General features: G+C 41.1%; 1 protein-coding gene and 1 non-coding gene across 3 annotated transcripts in view; both read left to right on the plus strand.

Moving 5' to 3' along the window:
* The first annotated feature begins 306 nt into the window (after positions 1 to 306).
* Positions 307 to 379, plus strand: trnak-cuu (transfer RNA lysine (anticodon CUU)). Its single transcript has one exon. It is a non-coding gene; the product is annotated as a tRNA-Lys (tRNA).
* Positions 380 to 793: 414 nt separating this feature from the next.
* znf839 (zinc finger protein 839) overlaps positions 794 to 27,370 on the plus strand; it is a 53,550-nt gene continuing 26,973 nt past the window's right edge. For both annotated transcript variants that reach the window (XM_048537737.2, XM_048537738.2), the window contains exons 1-3: positions 794 to 2,155; positions 11,585 to 12,502; positions 17,901 to 18,032. In XM_048537737.2, the coding sequence (XP_048393694.2) occupies positions 1,037 to 2,155; positions 11,585 to 12,502; positions 17,901 to 18,032 (2,169 nt within the window). In that variant the 5' untranslated portion in view covers positions 794 to 1,036. The remainder of the gene's footprint in view (positions 2,156 to 11,584; positions 12,503 to 17,900; positions 18,033 to 27,370) is intronic.

Here is a 27,370-nt window from a genome sequence, read left to right on the forward strand (position 1 = left end):
TAGCTGGATCCAAAATTCCAGTTCTTATATAACTTTTGGTGCAAAAAAAGTCTCAATCCAATTTTACTGTTACCTTTAAAAAAGTACAAGATAGACTTCACGCTATATTGTTAAAACCTTATTTATTGCTCCCTTCCTTCACTACAGTTGTGGTTTTCCAAACCCACTAAACCTTTATGATTTATGGTAATTAACTATGAAGCGCATTAGCCAACATGCCCAGGAAACAACTCACAAATATTCCCTATAAAGCTCAATGACGCAGATTTGTTGTCATGAGGCTCTATAGCAAAGACACCTAACAGCGCCCGGCTAGCTCAGTCGGTAGAGCATGAGACTCTTAATCTCAGGGTCGTGGGTTCGAGCCCCACGTTGGGCGAAATTACCTTTTCCCCTCAAATCCAAAGTAAAAAGTAGTGCTAAGGTACAAAGTATTTGTGAGATATTTCAAATACACTTTTCGCTGAACTGACGACTTTCATCCCTGTTTTCTTCTTCTTTCCAGTTCGCCCTGTCCAAAAAAATATTTCTGCAAATACGTACTGAAATGGGACCACGAACATTTGTGTATTAAAAAAACCGGTCGGGTGCGGGGAGGATGTCTCCTGATAAATATTTCAGGTTTTACGTGGGACTGGCATATCTGAGCCCCCTGCAATTTCTCCGCTTTCCCACCCCATCACATCTAGATCCGTCACTTTATCCACCTCTCCCCTCTCCCCACCCCCTCGCACAGCAACCTCAAAATCCTGACGTCAGCAGCCGCGTTCTTTTTCAGCTTCGCCGGCTGCCGTAGACCCGCTTTTCCGCCATGTTGCCTCGACGCCTGTGACGTCCGCATAACGACTGCTTTTTTTGCGGACGGGGATTAATCTTTCCTGCGACCCTTTCGCCGATTTTTTCGGTTTCGGCCGCTGCTCGGGGCTTGTTTTTGCCTTTTTCGACCTCGGCGCTGGTTCCGGCTCGAAAAAAAGCTCGCTGGAGAAATTAGTGTTGGCGCTCCCGACTCCCTCTGCCTGAGAGCAGGGCCGCCAACATGGCGGACGATGAGGAGAACAAGCTGGCTGCACAAGACGGGGCAGCTCCCCAGCAGCATGGCACCGACTGCCTGGAGACCCTGGTACAGCAGAGCACCGCAGCCGCGGAGACCGGCTGTGTCAGCGTGCCCTGCAAGCAGTTCGATACGCACTCGTGCCAAGTGCTGCCGGAGGAGATCGTGCAGGTGGTGGTGGGGGGGGGAGGAGGAGAAGAGCCCACTCAGGCGGTCAGCACTTTAGCCGATGTTGCGGGCGGCCTCTTGACCGCCAACGGCATCATCAACTCTCTGGCGGAGGCCCCCGCAGCTGGCGGCACTGTGGCAGCAGTGAGCGCGGGTGACTTCGCGGTGGCCGCGGAGGAGCTGGAGAGCATCTCGATCGAGTCCACCCCCAGCACCATTATTTATGTGCAGCCCGATGGCACTTTCGTGGAGGGCACGGGGCTAACCCCGGAGGAACAGCAACAACTGGTCGAGCAGTTAGCAAAGCAACAGGGACTGGTAGAAGTAAGCGAAAGCGAAGCGGCTCAAATGTTTGGTAGTCATCATCAGCAACAGCAGGAACATGCCCAGTTTGTGCAGCATGTGGGTCTGACAGATGACCTCCAGCAAGTCATCACTCACGTTACAAAGTCTCAGCAGCAAGCGACGCAATTCAGCAAAAACAGTGTTGTGCAATTGAACTCTGAGCCTGCTGAAAATCAAATTCTTCAGAAGATCAGCTTGGCATCGTATGTTCCTCCAGAAACTCGAGTGCTTTCCACAGATCAGCATCAGATGTTACAAGTGCCTGAGTGCAATGCTATGATGCAGCAGATGCATGCCAGTGTTCATCCAAGTCAGGTTGTCCAAAGGATAGATTCGTGCAACCCAACCCAAACTCAGCAAATAAATATTTCCACCCAGTCCCCTACAGTGAACCGGCCTAGTCAACCTAAGATTCTAACGGCTGTTTCACAGCAGCAGGCTGTCTTTACTCAGCCGTTGACAGTAATTCACAATGCAACGCGACAGTTGCAAAATGCTGCTCACCAGGCTGCTCTTCAGCAGAGTATCCAACAAAGCATTGCACGTGCACAGCAAAAGATGGCTCCATTGCGAGTTACACCCTCAACCCAGGTACATGCATTTTTGGTACTTGATTTCAATCAACAATTTTTCAATAGTTCAAATGTCATTTGTTTTGTAGTTAATACAGAATTAAAGAAGCCTTGCTGCATCTATACTGTGTATAGGTTTGGTGAGATTGCATTTAGGATGTTGTGCACATTTTTGATCTCATATCAGGAGTGATATACTTACACTAGTAATTAGAAAAGGGTTTTAATTTGTTGCATGTCTTCTGAGAAAAGTTTGGACTCTAGTCAATCAAAACTTAGAATTATTTACTCATAAAGCATTTAACGTTCTGGAGGTATGACATATTAGATGCTGAAGGAATGCTTCCCTTTGTGAACAAATCTAAAACTAAGGGCACCAGAAAGGAGTTTATTCTCTCAAAGTAATTGCATTTAACTTTATTTTTTCTGCAGTCAGGAGGAGAGATTGGGCCACTGAATGTATACAAGGCTGGAGTTAGATTATTGATCAACAAGGGTGTCTTGTGGTACATGGAGTGAAAGTGAAGTTAAAAGGGCACTTATATCAGAGCAATGATATTGAACGGTGGAGTCGGCTGGTGGTGCTAAATGGCCTAATCTTATTTCCTGTGTCCTGGTAGTTCTGCATTTTGAACTTCACTTTCAAAACCCTAACTTTCTATGTGGCATTTGTTTTCTCTTACACAGTTGTACTCTTCTACACCTTTAACTTGGTCCCAAAAAAACCACTATTCTCTCACCCTATTTATTTTCCTGGTACAGTCCTTGTGTCCACTTCCTTCCTGGGATGTCAACTTGAAAGGTATGACAGACAACTGGCAGTCACTGCCATTTCTGATGGCCACTTGAAACACTTGTCAGGTTGTGCTGTATTCCCAGATCATCAAAGAATTCAAATGTAACCCATGGCTTTTTATCTTCCTTCCAAACCATTTTCTTAAACCCCTCTCCTTTGTTCCCTCCATCCTTCTCTCCTCCAATAAGTGAAAGCAGCTCATTAACCTCTTTGTCTAAGATTGATATCATTTAAACTGCTGAACCTACTGCATATCTCCCCTCTAATAGTCTACTTGGCTGAACTTCCCTTTTTTATGCTGTTTCCTCTGCCCAGCCCTGAACTCATCTTTGTCTTGTTTCTATTCTTTCTCCCTCATGCTGTCCTGAAGCTCATCTTGTCAGTGTATTTGGATGTCATTCCAAACTGGGTACACTGGCTGCTGACTTGCTTACTGTTCTTGGCAACAGTCTGAAATTAAGCCAGTTCAGTGTAGCACTTGACTCTTGAGACGAGCTTCCAAGCTTACATTTTTACCATAACTAAAATTCTGTTTCTACAACGTTGCTTTGTTTTGTGCAGCCTTAGCTCACTTCATGTGCATTAATGTCTTTGCCATTGTAGTTCTCATTAATCTAGAGAAGTCTGGATGTCTGGGAATGTACAGGACTTAATAAAAAGTATAGGAAAGTGATCTAACAGTTACAAAGGGAGCAAAACAGTAAAGGCCATGCACATGTGTAAAAAGTGTAGGGGGGAACCTGAAGAAAGCAATTACGAGAGCAAAGATGGGGCATGAAAAATTGCTGGCAGGCAATTTTAGGGAGAATCCTAAAATGTTCTACAAGTATATCAAGGAGAAGAAAAGGGAACGATTAGGACCTGTTAGGAAAACCAAGTGGATAATCTGTGCGTGAAGACCTAGGACTTGGTAGAATTTTAAATGAGTACTTTACATCTTACTTGGGAGAAGGAGAATGCAAGTACACAATGGGAAGAGATGGGCAGTAACTTTGTTGTGTAGATTCTTATAAGAAGTGAGGAGCTATTGGAGGTTTTGGTAGATAGGCAAAAGTGGACAAATCCTTAGATCCAAATGAGTTGGATCCCAGGCTGCTGTGGGAGATGAGGGAGGGAAATTACAGGAACCCTGACTCAACTTTTTAAATTCTGTCTGGCCACAGGTGAGGTTCCAGAGGATTGGAGCTAGGGTGGTTCCACTTTACGAGGAGGATGTAGAAATAGACCAGTGAACTATAAACCAGTAATTCTACCATATTAATAGTAGGTAAACTATTGAAGAAGATAGTGAAGAAAGAAGTTAATCTCCATTTAGAGAGCACGGTTTGATCACGGATTGTCAGCATGGCTTTGTCAGAGGGAAGTCACAAATCTGATGGAGTATTTCAAAGAGGTTACAGAATATTTGGATCAGGGAGGGCAGTTGATATAGTTTACATAGATCTCAACAAAGCCTTGGACAATACCCCATTCAGGAAACTGGTAAAGACGATAAAAGCTCATGGGATCCAGAATAACTTGGCAACTTGGATCCAAAATTGGCTTGGAAGCATTTTGCTGTTAAAGGTTTTATCGATGTAACTTTGTAACAGTGTAAAGTTACGCTGATAAAATCCTTAGTTCTCTCAGGACTGTGACTTGAAAGGAATTTGGGGATTTACGTAAACATATTAATCAATTAAAACCTTCTAACTGATTAAAGATTGAACAGCATCCCAGGTTTGCTTAGTACATTCTCCTCAATGGTGTGGAGCTTTGACCTTTTACTTATAAATTCTGTGCCTGATACTACCCCTCTCACTAACACCTGAAGGAGGACTGAGGCTCTGAAAGCTTGTGATGTCAAATTAACCTGTTGGACTATATCCTGGTGTCGTGTGATTTCTGACTTTGCCCACTCTCTTGTTCACCTTCACATCATTCACATGTGGATTAGAATGCTGGGAGCATGATAAGTAGGTTTGCTGATGACTCAAAGATCGGGTGGGATCAGTGGTAGATGGAATTTAATCCTAATAAGCGTGAGGTGATGCACTTTGGAAGGAAGAACAAGACGAGAGTACTTAATTGAATGGCAGGACAATAGGAAGTTCAGATGATCACAGGAATTTTGGAGTGCATGTTCACAAATCCTTGAAACTGGCTGAGCAAGTAAATGGGATAGTTAAGAAGCATATGAGACATTTGCCTTTATCAGTCGTGGCATGGATTGTAAGAGCACAGAGGTCATGTTGGAGCTGAACAGAATTTTGTTTAGGCCACAGCTGGAGTATTGTGTACCAGTCTGATTGCCACATGATAGAAACGACGTGATTGTTCTCCTCTACAAAGGAAATTGACCAAGTATTGTCTGGGATCAAGCATTTCTTCTATGAAGAGAGGCTCAGTAACAAGAGGACATAATTTTAAAGTGAAAGGCTGGAGCTGGGGATTTGACGAAAATTTTTTTCACTTGGCTGCTTGAGTTGATCTATAATGGGCAGTCTGGAAGGATAGTTCAGGTGGGAAACCTCGCAACCTTTTAAAATTTACTTGGATGAGCATTTGAAGGATGATCAACATTCAAGGTAATGGGCCTAGTGTGGGGAAAATGGTACTTGCATAGGATGGAGCATATTTTTGGTGGTTCAAAACAGGCTCTTCAGCCCATCATTTGTATGATTCTGTTGCATTGTGCTCCTAGGTGGGTTCTCAAACTCTGTCCTGTAAGTTTGAGGTCATTCAAAACTCCACCCGTGTCTTGGCTTGTATTAAGTTGCATTCCAGCTTGCTGACATACATTGGCTCCCAGTCCAGCAATTCCTTGACTGTTAAGTCCTCATTTTTGTATTCACAACCCTTCATGGCCTCTTGACTCACTATTATTATACTCCCCTCCAGTTCCATAACTAAGGTGGCATGGTGGCTCAGTGGCCAGCATTGCTGCCTCACAATGCCAGGGAGGTGGGTTCAATTCAAGCTTCAGGTGACTGTGTGGAGTTTACACATTCTCCCTTGTCTGTGTGGGTTTCCTGCAGGTGCTCCAGTTTTCTCCCACAGTCCAAAGCTGTGCAGATTAGGTGGATTAACCATACTAAATTGCTCACACTGCCCAGGGATGTGTGGATGAGGTGGAATAGCGATGGGAAATGCAAGGTCATAGGGTAGGGTTTGGGTCTAGCTCAAATGCTGTTTAGAGAATTAGTATGGACTACTTGCGTGGAATGGCCTGTTTCCACACTGTAGGGATTCTACAAATCTGTGTTGCCTTTTTTCCAGGTTTGTGGTCCTTGGTTTTAATTGCTTCACTATTAGTGCTGTGCCTTCAGTTGCCTAGTCCCAAACTGTCAACTTCCTTCCCTAAATCCCTCTGTCTGTTAATGTCACTTATAATCCTTCAATGTACTGAGAAATCTACGTCTTCAACCAAGGCTTTGGGTGTTCGATAAGGTGCTTCACAAAACATTAAGCCATAAAATAAGCACCCACAGTGTTGGAGGTAGTATATTGCCTTGGATAGGAAACAGCAAGTGGAGAAAAGGGTTTTTTTCAGATTGGTGACCTGTGACGATTGGGGTACCATGGGAATCCGTGCTGGGACTGCAATTGTTTGTAATATTTTTGTAATGACTTGAAGGAAGGAAGCAAATGTGCTGTAGCCAAATTTTCAAATGGCACAGTAAGTGGAAAGACAAGTTGTGAGAGGGATTCAAACAGTTTACAGAGGGATTTTGGGAGGTTAAGTGGGCAAAAGTTGGCAAATGGAGGATAATATAAAGCCCTTCATTTTGGAAGGGAGAACAAGGGAACTGTATTATTTAAGGGAGAGAAAACTGTTGGAAGCTTCCACACACAGACTTCAGGGTACTTGTGCACAAAACACAGAAAGCTAACACAAGTGTCACAGGTAATCGAAAATGCTGATGAAATGTAGGTCCTTATTTCAAGGGGCATTGGAATGTAAGAGTAGGGATGTCTTACTGCAACTTCACAAGGTATTGGTGAGACTGTATCTGGAATACTGTGAGCTGTCTTGGTCCCCTTGTTTAAGGAAATATGTCAATTCTTTGGAGACAACTTGGAGAAGGTTCACTAGGATGACCCTTTGTATGGAGGGCTTGCCTTTTGAGCAAATGCTAAACAGGTTGGGACTCTTTTCACTGGCATTTAAATGAATGAGAGAGATTTTCATTGAAGCTTAAAGGATTCTTAAGGGGCTTGACAAGGTAAATGCTGACAGGATGTTTCCCCTCATAGGACAGCACAGTACCAGAGGGCATAGTTTGAGTAAAGGGGTGCCTGTTAAGGCTGAGATGAGGAGGAATGTCTTTTTTTCTGAGAGTTGAGAGTCTTGTGAACTCCTTAGCGCAGAGTCATTATGTATATTTAAAGCTGAGTTGAATTGAGTCTTGATTTATAAAGGAATCAAGAGTTAGGGGGAAAAGTACAGCACAGTGGATATGAGGAGCTTCAGATCACTCGTCATCCTATTGAATGGCAGAACAGGTTCAAGGGGTCAAAGGGCCTGTTCCTGTTCCTATTTCTTATAGACCTCCTTTGCTTACATTGCTCAGTTCTACATTTTCTTCTATGATACTTCTGTGAAGTGACTAGGGATGGCTTCACATAAAGATATTATTGCTATAAATTGTTCTTAGTGTTGATCATTGGAGCACACTGTGAAACTTGACAAAATACAATGCCAGTTTTCAATTTGATTCAGAATGTTTATTGTCCTCCTTTGAAATAAAAGCTGTGACAAGACTATACATTCATTATGCTTATTCCTAAAATGCTGGTTTGCTAATTAGGCACCAATCCAAAGCATGCAAGATTTTATATTTCCAGACCTAGTTATTATCACTTACTGTCATATGCTAGAGCTAATCCAATGGAAATTATACTGGATGTTGCAAAAATTTGCTTCAGTTTCTGTCAGATGTTAATTATTCAATGTATCCCAGTACTTATCTTCATATTAATTAGTCATTGTCATTATTGCGGTTCTTAATTTTAAATACTTTTGAGGATTGTGGGATGTACAAGAAATTCATGATTGCTAAATTTTGAAAATCAGCATTTAAGTTTGAACTGCTTCTAATCATCATTTCAATTGTAGCTATTCTCAATTATGAGGAATTTGATGCAATGTTCAGAATCACTATGACTGTTCTCATAGTGAAACCGACCGTCTCCTCATATCTTTTATTGGCATAATAATCACTGAATCCCCCATCATCCTTATCTTTGCCAGACTTAATTAGATCAGTCATGTAAATATTATAGTTTTAACAGAAGGTTAAATGATGGGAATTCTGCAGTGAGTAACTCGCCTCCCTAAAGTCTGACCAGCTACAAGGCATAAATCAGGAGTGTGATGGAATACTCTTCTCTTGCCTGGATGAATGCAAAACCAATTATACTCAAGAGTCTCAATATTCAGAACAAAAACGTTAGTTCCTTAGCACCCCATCCATCCCCTTGAACCTTCACTTCCAGAATGACTAGCATCACAGTGATAACAGCATACTATACCGTATTTGAGATGCAATGTAGCAACTCACAAAGAATCCTTCGACAGACCTTTAAAACCTGTAACAGCTATGCCACCTTAAAGAGCATGTGCTGCAGATGCATAGGAGCGACTCCATCTGAATGTTCCATTCCAAATCCTGAGTTTAGAACTGTTTTGCTGTACATCCGCTGCTACTGGAATGAAATCTGGGAACTCCCTAACAGCACTGTGGCTGTACCTACGTCAGAAAATGACAACGGTTAAAGAAGGTAGCTCCTCACCAAATTCTTGAGGAAATTAGATGTGGGCAATAAATACTGATCTTTTCAGTGTGCCAATGTTCTGTGAACAAATTTTTAAAAAAAAATTGTCTTGGTCATTTGTAAAGACTTCACTTCAGTTATCTCAATGTGACCTCTTTTAAAAATAGCTCCGTATACCTTTTAACGGATCAGTCATGTTTCTTTTGACTTGAGTGACCCAACTGCAGTGGTTATATTTTCATCACATTTGTATTGTCGGTGCAGTGTTATTTCAGTGATTAGAATTTGACATACAAATGCACAATTAGTACCTAACCCGATTGCTGCCTACACTACTAGAATGCTATACGTTGTCTTTAAGTGTGCATATGCATTTTTAGTCCTGCAATAATTTTTAAATTATTTTTCAACTTCTTGAAACATTGAAAAGTCAAACTGCTTCATGCCACCACTATAGTGTGAATATTGTATTGATTGACTGCTTGAGTTTTACAGTACAGATTTTTAAGCTAAAATTTAACTAATTCAAGATTGGAGCATTGTTAGAGTTTGAAATTCATCCTGTCTGAACACTTAGTTGAAGTTTCACAGTAAACAAATTTGTAGTGACTCACATCAAACCATGTTATGAACAGAATGGATGGGGATCGCAGGAGGGATTAAACTAGTCTAATTCCTTGGAAAACCCTTCCTGAGGCACAACATTGTATGCACAGCATTTAAGAATAGTACCTTGTATAAGAAGTATTTTCATTATTCTTTTAAGGAACTTTATATTTTACCCAACATGATTAGTTATCCTCAGGAGAGAAAAGGTGTTTGAAGTTATTGTTTTAATTTTCATTCCTGATTTTCCAATATATTGCGTATTTGACCATGCCTATTCAAATTCATGCACTTAAGAAAAGCATACTTCCTTAAAAATCTTAAATACAATTCTAGAATTTATGGGTTAGGTTCCTCGTATGTGCAAAATCAGTTTTAAAAAATGTTATGTTAACAGTGCAAATGCTTATAAGGCATTATTGTAAGTACAGTACATCATTAGGTAAAAATTAAAGTCTCATATCTGAAAACTTGGTAACAAAATATCGCAACACATCTGTTTGTGTGTATTTTCTTCTAGTTATCAAATTGCAACTTTCACAAGTTTTGTTGATGCACATTGACTTTTAGAAAATTACACCAACTGTTTATTAATGGTCAGTTACAGATTTTGGAGCAAAGCAAGTTGAAGTTAGCATAACATTGGGCTTCAAAAATTAAGTTCAATTTGCAAATTGATTTGATTTCATTATATTATTATAATCAGCATTTCTTATGTATATGTTTTCACTTCACATCATTACACTTTTTGGACAGTTTTATGGAATATGATCAGAATTACTCTGAATGTTTATTGATAGTTAAAATCTTTAATCCTCTTTAATTGTACGTGTAGCCAAAAACTTTTGGAAATGACTGTATTGTCCTTATCTCACTTAATTTTTGTTGATCCATAAGTTGTATGCCCATAAAGTTGCAGTAATGTTGGACAGCCTGTAAATTTATTTGACCAATTATATTGTGAGCTGAAAGCTAGGTTTTGTTTAATTTGAAACACTTCTTCATCTTTTCCTCATCAAGTTGAAATGTATGACAACGTGACACAAGGTTAAAATACAGAATGTTTGTTTTCTGAAGTACAATTTTAACTAACTGTTGCATTTTATTTCCTTGAAGAAAAATCATACTGGACTCAAAATATTAACTTTTTCTGGCTCCAAGAATGCTGCCAGAGCAGTTGGGTTACTCTAATATTAATGTCTTAATTTCAAATTTCCAGCATCTATAGTAATTTTGCTTTTGTTTTGAAAAGAAAATTTTCCCCAGGGCAGGACTGACTGCCACGAGGGGTCATAGTTTTAAGGTGTTAGGAAGAAGGTATAGAGGAGACATCAGAGGGAGGTTTTTCATCCAGAGAGTTGTGACCGCATGGAATAGTTTGCTAGTGATAGTCGTGGAAGCAGAGTCATTAGTGAAATTTAAGTGACTGCTGGACATGCACATGGACAGCAGTGAATTGAGGGGAATGTAGGTTAGGTTATTTTATTTTTGGATTAGGATTATTCCACGGCACAACATTGTGGGCTGAAGGGCTTGTACTGTGCTGTACTTTCCTATGTTCTATGATCTATGTTCTAAAATATTTCTTGTTTTCTCTCTGTTCCTGTTTTGCTCACTATTGAACCCTGGTGGCCATTGCTTGAGCAAACTTTGGAATTTTAACAGGGGCGTGTTTGGGTAGATTTGAAGGTTGGGAATATTTGAATAGGAAAAGAGTGGGTCTGGAGAATTGATGATGGAAAGTGAAGAAATAGCGAGGGCTTTGAACAGGTATTTTGTCTGATTTCATGAGAAGACTTAAAACTTGTGAACTTGAAACGATCAGCTGGGAAAAAGTACTAAAGAAAATCAATCATCCCAAAGGCTGAGACATGCCAAGGTTTGCATTCTTGAACCTTAAGTGTTTACACTGATAATAGATAAATTGTTATAATCTTTGAAAATTCCTTGGATTATGGAAGGGTCCTAGTGGATTGGAAAATAGCATGTAAAATATCTTCATATTGACTTACCTTTGAATTTTAAGTTTCCTTGGTTGTTTATCAATTTTCAACTGGTTAAACTTGAATTCCAAAATGCTATATTCTAAAACATGCGATTAACATGCTATGTATTTCTGCCATAGGCACATTTGTTATTACTACGGGGAACATTGTTGTACCTTGGCTGAAAGATGTTCACTCAGCACTCTGATTCTAAACCTTACTGATCAGTTACTCATTGAATAATTGTACTGTATTTGTGAATTTTTGAGTCAGTGAATATTAAGTTCTGTTTCCTTTTTTGCAGCATCAACTGGAAACTGTCCAAGTTCATATACAGACAGTTCAGCCGCAGGAGGAAAAAGATAGGCCTATGCCACCTCTAGCTGTAGTACAGCCCAAACCTGCACCGTCTAGTCAGCTGGCTAACAAAAGGACCACTGTTTCAGGGGGAGTTAATATTTCTGGACCTCAGATTATTAGAATCCAGCCAATTTCAACATCTGGAACCCAACAGTATATTTTGCACAGTTCTTCGGAACCTCCAATTCAGCTGCTTGTTCAGCGCCAGCCTCCTCCACTTGCACCCGTAAATGCCATTCGTGTGATTCCAGGAGTGAGCATCAGTGGACAGTCTGGTATTGCAAGTACCAGTGTAACTGCCATTACAACAGCTGTAGGAAATTCAGTTTGTTCCAGCCATACCAAGAAGCATGAACCTAGCGATAAATCAAAGGAGAAAAAACCTGTGAAGATTAAAACTCGATCTGGTCGGATATCACGACCTCCAAAATACAAAGTAAAGGACTACAAGTTTATCAAAACTGAAGATTTGGCAGAGGGCCATCAGTCAGACTCCGATGATTATTCTGAATACAGTTTTGATGAAGAAGATGTGAAAACAAAAGTGGATGAGTCAAGCCTTTCAATACCTTGTTCATTCAAACCCAAAAAATTCAAATGTGATACTTGTGAAAAGTCCTACATTGGAAGGGGAGGGCTAGCCCGGCATTATAGACTCAACCCAACGCATGGACAGCTGGCTTCTGTCTCTGAGGAACAGAGAACTTCTGTGGACAAATCCAATGGTAATGTGATAATTGGGGGCAATGGAGATGATAAAAATGGTCAAATGGCTCCTGAACTAGTAGTATCATCTGTAGGTACTGACACTACATCTGTAATGGTGGACAGCACAGCCCCTTCTTCCCAAGACTTCGAACAGGTGTGTAATGAAACACTTAATTCAGATTTTCTGTTCTCTCATCTAAAGATGATGTGCTGAGTACACTGGATACCTACTGAACTGGATATTCTTTTGTGCCAGTTTAGACTGGGTATGAAGCGGGGGAGGCATATCAGGGTAACTCACTAAGTTGGCACAGATTTATGAATAAATTTGCAACCTTCCTGGTCACTTTGGAAAAGTATAAACATATTTATGCATTCATTGCTTGAGATATTGAGAGTAGCTGTTAATTTTCAAAACTGTTGTCGCTGTCTGGGAAGTGAAATATAACAATGGAAGGTACACTAAACATAATGTTTAACAGTTTATTTGATTTATAAAAACTATATTTCATGATTTCTTTTTCCTTTTTAAATTCATTTGCCATTTATTATTTTGAATTTATTCAGTGACTTTGAATCTAAATTTTGGTTGTTTTAAGTATTTTGTCTTAATGTATTGACTTTGAATGTAAATGTTTCAAAACTGTGTCACTGTAGTTCTGCGATGTTTGCTCAGTATTTCAGTGTTATTCTTATGGCTGAGGCCTTTTATTTCAGCTTGTCTGGATTTTGGTGTTTCATGAAAGTGCTAGTGGCAAAATTAGTTAATCTTTGAGCAATCATTTTAAACAGGTGTAGTGGAAGTGATATAGAAACACTGATATAATACTGTAATTCTATTAAATGTCTTTGAAAAATTATGTCCTGAAGGTTTTAATTATCACAGGTATTCAGTAAAAGCACTTTTTTTTCCAGATCCTGTAAGTGGTCTCATATGTTGCAGCTATGGTTTGAAACTCCTTGTAAATGTAACATACAAGGGACAGACTTCTTTCTACCATTACTGACTGGAGACAACAGAACAATCTGGTGTCAGTTGTTCTCAGCAGAGGCCCACTGTATGATCTGGAAGAATATGAAGGGAAGAAAAGAGAAATTGCGATTTGAAATTATTAAAGAAAGATTAAGAGATTTTAAAATTAATTGATTGTGTGTTTTTTTTAGGTTAACTAGTTTGTTTTTAAAATAATTGAAGTTTGAAACCTGCGCCAAACATTTGAAATGGAGAATAAACGTGATGGCTGAGTGAATTGTGTCAAAACAGTCTTTAACTAGTCAGCCTCCAGAGCAAATTAATTGTCTGTTCCAGTAGCATTCATAGAACATAGAACATTACAGCACAGTACAGGCCCTTCGGCCCTCGATGTTGTGCCGACCTGTCATACCGATCTCAAGCCTGAAGTAGTAAAGTCGCCTGGACTAGATGGACCCAAAGCCCTGAAGGAGATAGCTGAGGAGATTCTAGAGCCAATGGTGGTGATCATTCAGGAATCCCTGGATTCAAGGAGGATCCCAGAGGACTGGAAAAAGGCTTAATCTATCAACACTGTTTAAGAAGGGAGGGAGGCAGAGACAGTAAACTATAGGGCCTGTTAGCCTGACATTGGCTGTTGGTAAGATTTTAGAGTTCCACTGATAAGGATAGGATTGCTGAGTACTTGGAGGTATGTGGTAAAATGACATTGAGTCAGCCTGGTTTTGTTCAGAGGAGGTCACGAGCAAATTTTGACACAGGAGAGCCAGTGGGTAGGATCTGTTTGGATTTCTAGTAGGTCTTTGACAAGGTGCTGCACAGAAAGATATTAAATTAGAGCCCAGGGTGTTTGGGGCAAGGTGCAAGCATGGATAGCAATTGGCTCACTGGCAGAAGGCAGAGAGTAGGGCTAAAAGGGTCTTTTTCAGAATGGCAACTAATGGATTACCGTAGGGGTCAGCATTGGGACCACAACTTTTCATGTTATATTTTAGTGAGCTAAATCATGGAACTGAGGGCATTTTTGCAAAATTTACAAATGACAGAAAGATAGCTGGAAGGGTTTAAGAAGCAGGGAGGCTGTAGGAGGACTTGGACTGGCTAGGAGAGTAGACAAAAAAGTAGCAGATACATTTCCACAGTGTATTCTGTGAAGTTACGCATTTTAGACAGAAGAACAGAAGTGTAGACTATTGACTGAACATGGAAAGGCTTTGAAAACGTGGAGCTCAAAGGAACTTGGGAGTCTTTGTTCAGGATATTGTTAAAGTGCAAGTTCAGTTGGCAGTTGGAAAGGCATTTATTGGCATGTTTAGCATTTATTTCAAGAGGACTAGAATATTAGAGTGGAGATATCGTGCTGAAGCTTCATTCGGCTCTGGGCACACCACATTTGGAATATCATGAGTAGCTTTGGACCCCATGTCTAAGGCGGATGTGCTGGTGTTTGGGGCTGGGGGCGAGGAGATGGTTTACAAGAATGATCCTGGCTTGTCTTATGAGGAGCAGTTGAGGACTCAGTCTGTACTTGAATTAGTTTGGAAGGATGAGTGGGGGGATCTCATTGAAACTTGAAGAATATGGAGCGACCTGGATACAGTGGAGTTGGAAGAGATGTTTCCAGTAGTAGGAGAGATTAGGGCATAACCTCAAATTGAAGGGCTAACCCTTTGTAACTGACATGAGGAATTTCTTTATCCAGAGGGTGACTAGTCTGTGGAACCTATTGCTGCAGAGGGCTTTGGAAACCAAGTCATTGAATGTATTTCAGACAGAGATAGGTACGTCTGAAACTAACCTTCCAACTCAGCGAGCAAACTCACGTCCAGAGAGATAGGTATGTCCTAGATTAATAAGGGGGAATCAAGGATTACGGGAAGAAGGCAGGAGAATGAGATTAAGAAACTTATCAACCATTATCGAATGGTGGAGCAGACTTGATGGGCCAAATGGCCTAATTCTACTCCTATCTTATGGTTTTATTAACTTCTGGTTCAGTCTGCTATTGACAAGGCACAAGCCAGGAGTGTAATGGAATACTGTCCACTTGCTTATCTGTTTGGTCCTTCAATAACACTCTCAAGCTGGACATCTTCCAAGTGAAAGCAAACTGCTTGATTGGCATCCCACCCGCTGCAGTAAACATTCACTCCCTCCACCACCAACGTGCAGTACCAGCAAAGTTACCACCATAAAGTGCACTGCAACCTTCCAAGTCCTTTGATGCCACCTCCAACCTTGTGACCTCTGCTACCAAGTTGTAGAAGTGCAGCAGATGTATGGACATGACAACACCTGTAGTTCCTTTCCAAGTCATGCTCTTTCCTGACTTGGAACTGTATTGTCATTTACTCAATGCTACTGAGTCAGGTTCCTGGAACTCTTCCCCCAAAGAGCATTGCAACACTTTGACTGTTGTAGATCAAAAGGTAGTTCCCCAGATCTGCTCAAGTAAGGATGCTGGTTTAGCTGGGTACCAACATCCTGTGTTAAAAACATAAATTCTGTATTACTGATGATTTTGTGCATTCGTACCCCATTTTATATTATCACCCTTTGTAGTTGATTCCTTCCTCTGTGTCAGCCTTAGTGTGATTTCTCTTTCATGTTTCAATTGTTACAATGTAATTTATAATTTGAGTGTTTCTGCCAGTAGTTTTGCTTCTCACTAAGAACATATTCTTGGTTCCTTCCTTATTGTCAAATACATGGTGGTCCCTTGCTACATCATTCTGTGACAATGTGTCAGTTAAATTGACAAAACCAGCAAAATATATCCACCATTATCTGACCCCTGGACTTAATGAGCTGTATTTTCCAGCTGATGTGGTAAGACTGAAACTATTGTATTTAAACTTCCCACAAATTCCACATTCTTGTCATTGATTTTATCTACCCATCCTATTGCCTTAGAGTTCCAGCAGATTGTTTCCCCTGCATCCTCCTTTCCTATCCTGAATTACGTTGTATTCTGCATACTACGGAGAGCACCTACTTCTGCTTCTACTGTACCTCAGCCCATCTTCTATTGAAGTCCTCATCCGAGCCATTGTCACTTTCAGAATAAACCATTTCAATGGTTCCTTCTGTATTGTTAACTTCAACTGATCCAAAATGTGCTGTTCTGTGTTATTCTGCGGCAGGAACTTCTTGACCAGCACCATACTTGTTGACCTATGTTATTTCCATGTAGTCTCAAAACAAAAATACTGTTACTTGCTTTAAATCACATAATAGGCTTGTCAGGCCCAAATCTCCTTTCTGACTTTGGCTTCTTCTGCAATCCCCTCCAACCTTCATTGGCACCAGTCTTGCCGTTTAAATTTAGTTGTCTATAATGTGTTTTCTTTCAGAACGTGGTTACTTTACATTTCTTGAGTAGTCATGTGCATGTTTTTTTTCACTGTACAGTGCCTCTGTTACTTTATAGCTACTGTGCAGCTTAACAGGAACATTAATTGGCATCTCTGCTTTTCGCTCCAATCTCAGTAATTCTTGCTCTTTGTTCTTTCAATCCTCTGTACAATTTCTGATCGAGCTGTTGATTGATTGCTTATCTTTGCTTGTCTGCTTTGATCCGTTAGCTCCTTCTGCTTCTGTGAAGCACCATGAGCTATTAATTTCTGCAATCGAAATGCAAGTTGTTGAATGACCTTTTTATTGATGTGAAATCTGACTGAAAGTTTTCAACATTGGGACTAGTTCACATTTGATATGCAAGACTTAATTGCTCATTTGCATGTGTTTACACTATTTGTTATCTCTTATTTTGTGTCAGTTCAGATGTTACTTGAGTTACATTCATATGTGTATTAATATGCACTGTGATGGTTAAGATATTTAATCAGCCCACCATGCAGTTTCTGTGCACTTTTTGTTTGTTTCCATTTTTAAAATTGGTAACTTTTATTTGACTGGATCAAAGTTTCTTCCTAGCCCTATACTTGTAATGTATCTTGGTATGTTTCGAAGATTTAATTCAAAGATTGGTTGTTGAGATGTTAAGTGTAGAATTCTATTGTTTAATGAGAAGGACAGAATGCATGTTGATATGAGCATTATGCAGGTTATTCTGATGTGAAGCAAATGCTATTTTTAGGTGTTTTTGGATTTATTTCTGCGTATTCTGCTTTTGTTTTAGGCTAATTTGACTAGACTAAGTTATTCAATTTGGTTATTTACTGAGCCCAAATGTGGGACTTGGCTCAACGACTGGTTTGCAAAGCAGAGTGATGCTAATAACGTGGATTCAATTCCCATACTGGGTGGTGTACCACAAAGGACTCTTTCTCAACCTGTCCCCTCACCTCAAGTGTGGTGACGTTCCAGTTAACCTATCACCAGTTGTGTGCATGTGTGTTGCTCTCTCGTGCTCTCGCTCGAATGAGAGGGGGTGCATTATCTTTGCTTATTGGCAAATAATTTCATCGTTCATTTCCCTGTATTTTATATCTATGTATTTGTACCCAATAACACTGCAGTATTTTGATCAGAATTGAGTATTGGCCATACCAGTATGGAAAAATAATTTGATTTTCAGTAACACAAGGTAAAATGTGCAAGTTTATTTTTCCCATAGACTGAAAAGGTTGCATTAGCACGACATTTTCCAGGACGCCGCCGGACTGTACGCCGTGGTCGACCTCCAAAACATCACAACAATGCTTATCAGCAAGATCAAGTACTAAAGAGGAAAGCAAGACTAAAAGAGGTAATAGTTTTTAGTGTATGTGGCTTTGTTTAAAGCTGGGCGTAAATTTTTAACCTGCTATTTCGAAGTTTTCTAAAGTATCTCATGAGTTTTGAATATAATGCAGATCATCTCTCCAGTATAGTATCTTGACAATTTTTTTTAAGATGTGTATTTTTATTATTATTCTTTCCATTGCACCAAACACATGGAGTAAAGCTTGGTGCTGAAGGTGGGGAGGTGAGAAGAGAACAAGCAAAGGAAGAGAAGAGTGGAGTTAAGAGAGCTGAGAGAGCAGTAGATAGAAATAGGCAGATTAACAAAAGGGGACAGAGAGGGAAGGGTACAGAAGAGGGGAGAAACAAAGGTTCAGGAGTAGGTACAAAAAGGAAAGTATGGTGATTTGGGACCAGGTTAACCTTGTTGACTATGAGGTCACTGGTTCAACTGAACAACCCCAATCGGGGAAGCCCTGGCTGACCAACATAACCAAGAGAATAGAATCTCCTCAGTTCAGGCAACTAACTCTAAGCTGGCTGGGGACAGCCAGTACCTTGTGCAGAAATAAATAAAGCATGACTTGGTGATGGGACACTGGCCTTGGTGCCGTTATTTCAGTGGCAACCAGAGAAAGCAGTACATGCTTGAAGAATATTCATTTACTACAGTCATCTTGGAGTTGGGGTAAGCATTTCTGGCATCATGCCTTTATTTGGGAAGTTTAACAGCAGGATCAAATGAGTCAAAGACTGGGCCCAGTATGTGAAAAGAATGCGTTTTTTTTGGAGCAGATGAAAAGCATGAGTAATCCTTCTGACTACATGCGGTCCCGTAGCATTCTCGATTGTAAGGGGTACCAGACACTAAACCCTTCCAAGAGTTGACTGTTTTAATTAAGGAATATTATAACCCCAAACCACCTCTAATTCTGAGACGCTATCGGTTTTATTAGGCTGTTAGTGAACCAGGGGAGTCTGTATTGGGACTTCTAATGAGTTTGAGATGACTGACAGAGGCAATGTGATTATAGGTTGACATTGAAATATTGACACACCATCCAATATGTGGGATTAATGTTGTAACCATGCAGAATTGCCTACTAGCTGAAGCCCAAGTGCATTTCCAACAGGCAGTACAACTAGCTTTGACAATAGAAAATGCAGCAAGTGGAGCATGAGAGCTACAGGACGACTCCATGGAAGTGGACTCCTTTACCTGTTCAACCGAGTTTGGGGAGCAGCACTTGTGCAGGCAATTGCAGAACCTCACAGAGGGCATATCCTAAACAGGGGGACCATAGGCCAGCCCACAACAAAGCCAAGCCTTGGCCAAGTGGCTAAAATGTTCTTCAAGATCTGGGCTGGCAAGCCATTGTAGCTGTTGCCTCTATGCGGGCTCAAGATAGCAAAGGAATCCTTCAAGGCTTGACCTGAATAAGAAGCTGGTACCCAGGAGAGTGCGCACGTTGGAAAGTCACCCTACCTGTGGATTGAAACAGTTAAATTGCTTAGTGACATCCAAATCAGAACTGATTCAAATTAATGATAACAAAGTGTAGAGCTGGATGAACACAGTAGGCCAAGCAGCATCTTAGGAGCACAAAAGCTGACGTTTCGAGCCTAGACCCTTCATCAGAAAAGGGGGATGGGGAGAGGGTTCTGGAATAAATAGAGAGGGAGGGAGGGAGGCGGATCGAAGATGGATAGAGGAGCAGGTAGGAGGAGAGGAGACAGGCAAGTTAAAGGGGCGGGGATGGAGCATGTAGAGGTGAGTGTAGGTGGGGATGTCGGGAGGGGATAGGTCAGTCCGGTGAGGACGGACGGCTTCGGGGTCAGAATGAGGTTAGAAGGTAGGAAATGGGGATGCGGCTTAAGGTGGGAGGAGGGGATAGGTGAGAGGAAGGACAAGTTAGGGAGGCGGGGATGAGCTGGGGTGGTTTTGGGATGCAGTGGGGGAGGGGAGATTTTGAAGCTTGTGAAATCCACATTGATACCATTAGGCTGCAGGGTTCTGAAGCGGAATATGAGTTGCTGTTCCTGCAACCTTCGGGTGGCATCATTGTGGCATGGCAGCAGGCTCAGGATGGACATGTCATCTAAGGAATGGGAGGGGGAGTTGAAATGGTTTGCGACTGCGAGGTGCAGTTGTTTATTGCGAACCAAGCGTGGGTGTTCTAACGAGCCCAGCTCATCCCCGACTCCCTAACCTGTTCTTCCTCTCACCTATCCCCTCCTCCCACCTCAAGCCGCACCTCCGTTTCCTACCTACTAACTTCATGCTGCCCCCTTGACATGTCCGTCCTCCCTGGACTGACCTATCCCCTACGTTCCCACCTACACTTAACTCTACAGGCTCCATACCTGCCCCTTTAACTTGTCTGTCTTCTCTCCCACCTATCTTCTCATCTATCCATCTTTGATCAGCCTCCCGCTCTCTCCCTATTTATTTCAGAACCCTCTCCCCATCCCCCTTTTCTGATGAAGGGTCTAGGCCAGAAATGTCATCTTTTGTGCCCCTAAGATGCTGCTTGGCCTGCTGTGGTCATCTAGCTCCACACTTTGTTATCTCAGTTTCTCCAGCATCTGCAGTTCCCATTATCTCTGATTCAAATTAATGTTTGTTTAAATGATCACCTATTCCATTGGAGATCAATACCGGCGCAGAGGTATCTATGGTTGCAGAATCTGTCTTTCCCAAAATTTGCTTGGGATTTCAACCCTTGTGTTTGCACAAGACCTAAGCCAGTTTAGAATATACACTGGCGAACCGTTGCAAATTTAGGGTAAGGCACTTTATTTCCAGTCTCCTCTTGAGAAGCAGTTGCTGCAGTTACGTAGTAAAAGGTTCAGGCCCAAGCCAATTGGGGCAGAATAGGTTGAGAAAGATTCACCTGGATTGGCAGAAGTTTTTCAATTAGAAACTGGCAGCTTCAGCAAAATCCTAGTGAAATATCCAGGAGTACTTCAGGAAGGGCTTGGGACTCTCAAGGGGCCAAAGCCACTTTACATAATGACCAGGAAGCAATTTTGAGAGTTTTCAAGGCTTGCGCTATGAGGGGGCTATCCTTTACAAATCTGGATGTGAGCCAAGCCAGCCTGCAATTGCAACTGGATGGGGAGACCCCAGAGTTAGGCTATCCATAATATCCATAAGGGCTTTTGTCCACGTACAAGACAGCTATTTGGAGTATCATCAGCCTGCGCCGTTTCCAAGCAGAACATGGAGGACATTTTAGAAGGTTGCCATTTATCTGGAAAATGTGTGTTCCAGACACTGTAAGTTCCCTACTTGGGTTACAGAGCTGACAAAAACGGGTAAGCTCTGATAGGAAAGAAAGTGAGGATGATTAACGGAGCCCCGGCTCCCATGTCTGTACTGGAGCTTAGGCCTTTTCTTCGGTTCGTGAATTATTACTGCAAATTATACATATAATCTGTCCTCTGTCTTGGCATTATCATACCCACTACTGAAAAAGTGTCAGCCTTGGAAATAGTTGAGTAGCCTAGAAGTCACTTTTAGGGAAATGGAAAAGCAGCTATCGTCATCTACAGACCTATGATCTGAAGTGAAAGGTAGTGCTAACGTACAATGCCTCCAAAAATGGTATCGGGGTAATGTTGGCTCACCGGTGACCCAATGGAGAGGAATGCCTGATAACGTATTCTTCCCAGATTTTGGCTGACGCCGAATGTAAATTTGCTCAGATAGTGAAAGAACGTTTGGCGGTCATATTTGACATGAAGTTCCACCAGTACTTTTTTTGGTCGTTGGTTTATCATAGTAACAGACCACAAACCCCTGCCCGCGCTACTGAAGAAGGCCATGCCACCCATCGCTTCTGGTAGAATTCAGCATTGGGCCCTTATTCTTAGTGCATACGAGTACAAGTTAGAACACTGTTCAGGAAGCCAAGTGGCTAATGCAGATGCCTTGAGCTGGCAGATACTCCGCTGATTGTGCCTCCCCTGGAAGAGTCCGTTTTTGGTTTTGAACCTCTTGGACATGCTTCCAGTCACCACAGACAATATCTGACTGTGGACGCAAAAAGATCCAATCCTAATGAAACTTAAAATAGCTGGTGGTAATTGGAAAACAAAGTCCATCGCAACCAGGACTGAAACGTTTCTGGACCTGGTGAGACCAGATCACCATAGAGGATGGCATGTTACTGTGAGGAGCAAGGGTGACTGTCCCGAGTAAAAGTTACTGCCAGATAATGGTGGAACTCCATCAGGGTCATCCAGGGGTTTACATGATGAAGATGCTATGTCTGGTGGCCAGAGTTGGATGTTGACATAGCTGCATTTGTGGGACAGTGCCCAGAGTGCCAGAAGGACAGAAATTCCCACCAGCAGCACTCCCACATTCATGGGAATGGCTGGGATAACCCTAGACCTGGTTCCATGACAATTGAGCTGAAACTTTCATGAGCTGAATGCTTCTGCGCATTGTGGATGCTCAAAGTGGTTGGACCTGCTTAAAGGTCATTTGGCAAACTCTCAGATGATGATTTAGAAACTGTGGGCAATGTTTGCGATACACTGACTCCTGGAAATATTGGTCATGAACAATGGGATGTCATTTACCAGCAGGGAATTTGAATATTTCCTACAGTCAAATGGCATTCAGCACATATATCCCACCATCTATTGTCCATTGGTCTGGCAGAAGCAGTGGCCCAAACATTGAAGGCAGGTTTAAAGAAACAGCCTACAGCATCCATTGATACAAAACCACTTGATTCTTGCTTGATTTCAGGATCTCATGCAATCACAGGGATAGCTCCAGCAGGGTTGCTGATGTGGAGAAGATCCACACCAGGTTAAACCTGATATTCTAGACCTGGCGTGAGGGTGAAATGGCAGCAGAAACGTCAGGGCCAGCCACATGACATCTGTAAGCGAGAGACACAGTTTAATTCAGGGGATGGAAATTTGGTACCAGAACCATTGAAATGGCCCTGTATGGGTGTGAGGCAAGGTTGGTGCAAGGTGACATCCGTTCACTTATGAAGTTTGCATTAGTTATATCTTGAACAAAAGCATGGAACCCCCAAAAGCCATTACCTTGTAAGCAGGGCAGCAGCAGAACATACCTGGACCCACGGAACAGCCAGAAGGCCTGTTGGAAACTGTAGATGCTCCCCCTCCGCCTAGTGTCAAGCAAACCTCAGAGTTCAGGATGGATGCAACCTTGGTACCATTACTGCCGGAGGAAGAAGAGGAAACTCTTCTGATACGCACCAAATGCAAGAAGTGGGCCACTGGCTGGTACACACAGCCCGCGTCAGAGTCCAATTTGGAGGAACAGAACCTGGGGGCAAAAACATTGCAGGAAAAACTAGGCTAACATCCCTGGGCTTGGGTGCGAGGGATGTAGTGATTGGAACTGGGTTGACCTTATTAGCTAGGAGTTCATTTATTGGGGCGGTTAACCTGGGCCAGTCAGCTTGGAGACAGTCACCTAAACCGAGATTCTATTTGCCTGCTTATGTTATTGTTAATACCACGCAGCCAATCTTTGTTTATATAAGAAGGATAGTACTATTGGCCAACTAGTTACATGTCACATAAACATTAACTTTTTGTAATCACAAACGCACGTAAAAAGTACAAGCAACAGTTAGAATTATTTCTTTAAGGCAAATATATTAGATTAACATTGCAGTTACATTCCTTATTGTGCAAAGTTTTGACCTTTGACAAAGTCCACGCACAAATATATGTGCACAAATATCATTGTAACACCTACAGGCATACTTCAACTGGAACTACGTCTAAACCCAGCTTGCTGCACACACTTAAAATGAATGTAGTCTGGGAAATAGAAGTATTGCCTGGTTATATTGGTCAGCCAGTTATTATGCACAATAAAGGGTGACTTTGTGACAGGATTCTGGCCTCGGTGCAGTTATTTCAGAAAGGATGAATGGTTCCACACCACTTTTTTCCTAATCTCAACATTCTCCTCAGGTGGTATAACTGTAAAGAGGGAAATGGTGGTGATTGGCAGATGTATTTTTTTTTGGAAGGAAGTGAGAGTGTGTGTCTGTGCAGGGTTGTGGAGGGAAGCTAGGAAACAAATTGTTCTGTGTTTTAACGTGGACTCGTGTCTCAGTAGGGCAAAATGTGATTGGTTAGAGAGTGGATTAGAAAGGAGAGAGGAGTTAGAGAGCGTATGGAAAGACAAAAAATGAAGAGACAAGGGGGCGTTTGAGACTATTGGAGAGACATAAGATGAAGAGAAAAGGGGAATCTGTCAAGATAATAAAATGTGAGGCTGAATGAACACAGCAGGCCAAGCAGCATCTCAGGAGCACAAAAGCTGACGTTTCGGGCCTAGACCCTTCATCAGAGAGGGGGATGGGGAGAGGGAACTGGAATAAATAGGGAGAGAGGGGGAGGTGGACCGAAGATGGAGAGTAAAGAAGATAGGTGGAGAGAGTATAGGTGGGGAGGTAGGGATTGAGGTTGGTCCGGAGGGAGGAGGGTAACTTCTTCAGGTTGTCAGCCATGTTAGAAATCTGATTTTCAGATTTTCTTCAGTTAATACGGATGAGGATTTATGAGGGCACATACAGTAGATAAATTAACATTCCTCCTTGCTGCTGACAATTTATTTTTGTCAAGACCACCCTCCTTTCGTTCACAATTGATATAATTGAGTATACAATCTATTTGTTTTGATTTGTAAAACTTAAAAATATGAGTCAGTGTTGCAGAATTTTACAAGTACTACTTCACCCGTTAATGCCAATACAATAAAATTATTTTACAGAGTTGTATTTGACTACACTTTCTTGTTTCTGTTGTTGATTTCCATTTTAAAATGTTGCACATTTTTTAGGGTCCCTGTGTTTATAATAAACCCTTCCAGTTATTTTCCTAATTAATTCCAAAGATGAGACCCCAGTCTTCCCTTAGGGTAGTCTGTCACTAACATTTGTTCGTATAATATTGCATTTACAACGCTGAAGATAGGTGCGATACTTTACAGGATTTAGGCCACTTATCATTACTCTATTACCAGAGTATGATATGGTTACAAGAAGTATGTCATTTGCCCAAAAAGCCCAGGAATAAGAAGCAGACAAACATAAGACTTGAGAATAACACCAAGATGTTGGCTGCTATAGAGAGCCACGAAATTTGGAAAACATGGCACTTGAAGAAAGTGCAATTTTTATGTAACAGGGAGTTGGGCCTGATGTGGTAAAGATGGAATTTTTAAAGCATATAAATTTGTTGCAGAACAGTAAGCACCTTTCTTAATTGAACTTGGTTTGAGCTTCAGTGACTGTGTTTGCTGCTGTAAAATTTTGTGGAGCTAGCCATCTGCATCACAAAAATCCTATTTAAGCATTTTTAATTTGTAATAGTATGTATCATCGTGTTAATTGATCCATGATATAGAATGACATAATATTTATAAAAAGAATTTCATAGAGTGTACAACTCAGAAACTGGCTGCTGTTCTAACCAGGTCGTGCCAGATGACTAAGCTCTACTTGGGTTTCTTTACATCCTTGGTTACCTAGCTTCCTCTTCAATGCATCTACTATTAATGTTAACTGCTCTCTTTAAAGGAGCATACTGTGTTCTTCCCAAAGCCCTACAACCCCTAATCTAGGGGATTATTCACATTTCTTTTTGAGGGTTTGATTGAATTTGCCTTCACCATGCTTTCAAGCAGTGCATTCCAGATTGTAACTACTGGTTGCCTATAAATCTTGTGTCACCATGATTTCTTATGTCAACAGCCTTAAATCACTGTCCTTTGGTTTTCTGTCCAGTTTAGAGCCTCAATTTTGAATGCCTGTATCTCCTAATCTTCTCTTCTCCAATGTAATAGCCCTAACTTGTTCAATGTATTCACAAAGCTGAAGCTTCTGATCTTTCAAACCATTCTTCCAAGTTTTTTTCTGAACCATCTCTCATATTTTCACATATTTCTTGAAATGCGATCGCCAGAACAGGACACACTATTTTATTTGAGGCTGAGCCAATGTTTTATACAAGTATGATTTTTTTTAATGACACATGTCATTATGATTTAGGATTTGAATTTAAAATGTCGTGGCAGATGTGTATTTTCAGTTCTGTGAAGAGTGTCTTTTTTTTTTGAGAGGTCAGAGGTTATTTTGAATAGTGAACCAGAAACCATTCTCCATTAAGGAGGAAAGGTACTGAGAAGGATGAACCAAGGAAGTTAAGGAGAGTATGATGTTGAAAGAAAAAGCATACAAGGAGGCAAAAGTCAGTGATAGCACCAAAGGCTGAAATAAATTCAATGAGGTCAATTCTAGCAAAGAATTAAAAAAAACTGATAAGAGCTTCTTTAAATATATAAAAACGAAGAAAAGAGGTCAATGTGAACTTAGTGTCCCTAGAAAATGAATGTGGGGAGATACTTTTGCCATTTGTTTTAATTCCAAAACTATTAAACGGATATTTTGCATCCCTTTTTAAGATGGAAAATACTTCAAACTTAATACAGAAGAATATGGGGGACCAATTCGGTACCATTGCCATCCTAGATAAGTAGCATTAGACAAACAAATGGGGCTAAAGGTGGATAAATCCCCTCACCCTAATGCCAAATGTGGGAGAGTCTAGCACCAAAATCAATAGCTTTGGAACAAAGTAGTACTAATTTAAGACTCTTGAAGTGAGGAAGAATGTCTTCTAAGGATTGTGAATTTTTTGGAACTGCTTGCTGCAGAGAGTCATGGGGACACAGTCCTTGCATATGTTTAAGCCTGAGATAGATAGATAGATAGATTCTTGATCAGTAGGAGCATTGAGGGTTTGGCGAAAAGGCAGGAAAGTGGATGAGAGGAATATCAGATTAGCCATGATTCTGTTGAATGGTGGGGCACGCTCAAGGAGCCAAACGGCTTACTCCAGGTTTCTAATTCTTATGGTCTTCTCTTTCACTTGCCCATCCTTCCTAATGGTCTGTGTCCTCTTTGAAGTTTATCGTTATCCTTACAATTCATAATATTTCCAAGTTTGTGTCATCCATAAATGTTTCAATTGTTCTGTACATCCATGTTTAAGTTACTAATACATATTAAAGAAAACAGTTATGCTTGCAGCGAGCCTACTAAATTTTGCACTTGCTCTAAAAAACAACAGTTCACCTCTAGCTTGTTACGCTAACTTGGCCGATTTCAAATCCATGCTGTGTTTGCTCCATGACTACGTTGCTGGCAAGTCTGTGATGTTGCATTTCATCAATATGTTGTTTGTTCCATATCAAAGTAACCAATTACCTCTTAACTCCAAACCCAACTTTTATTTTATGATAGTCTTTTCATTCCGATGCTATGGAGCTAACCTATTGAAATTTCAACATTA

This window comes from Stegostoma tigrinum, chromosome 10, assembly GCF_030684315.1.
Source record: "Stegostoma tigrinum isolate sSteTig4 chromosome 10, sSteTig4.hap1, whole genome shotgun sequence".
NCBI lineage: Eukaryota > Metazoa > Chordata > Chondrichthyes > Orectolobiformes > Stegostomatidae > Stegostoma > Stegostoma tigrinum.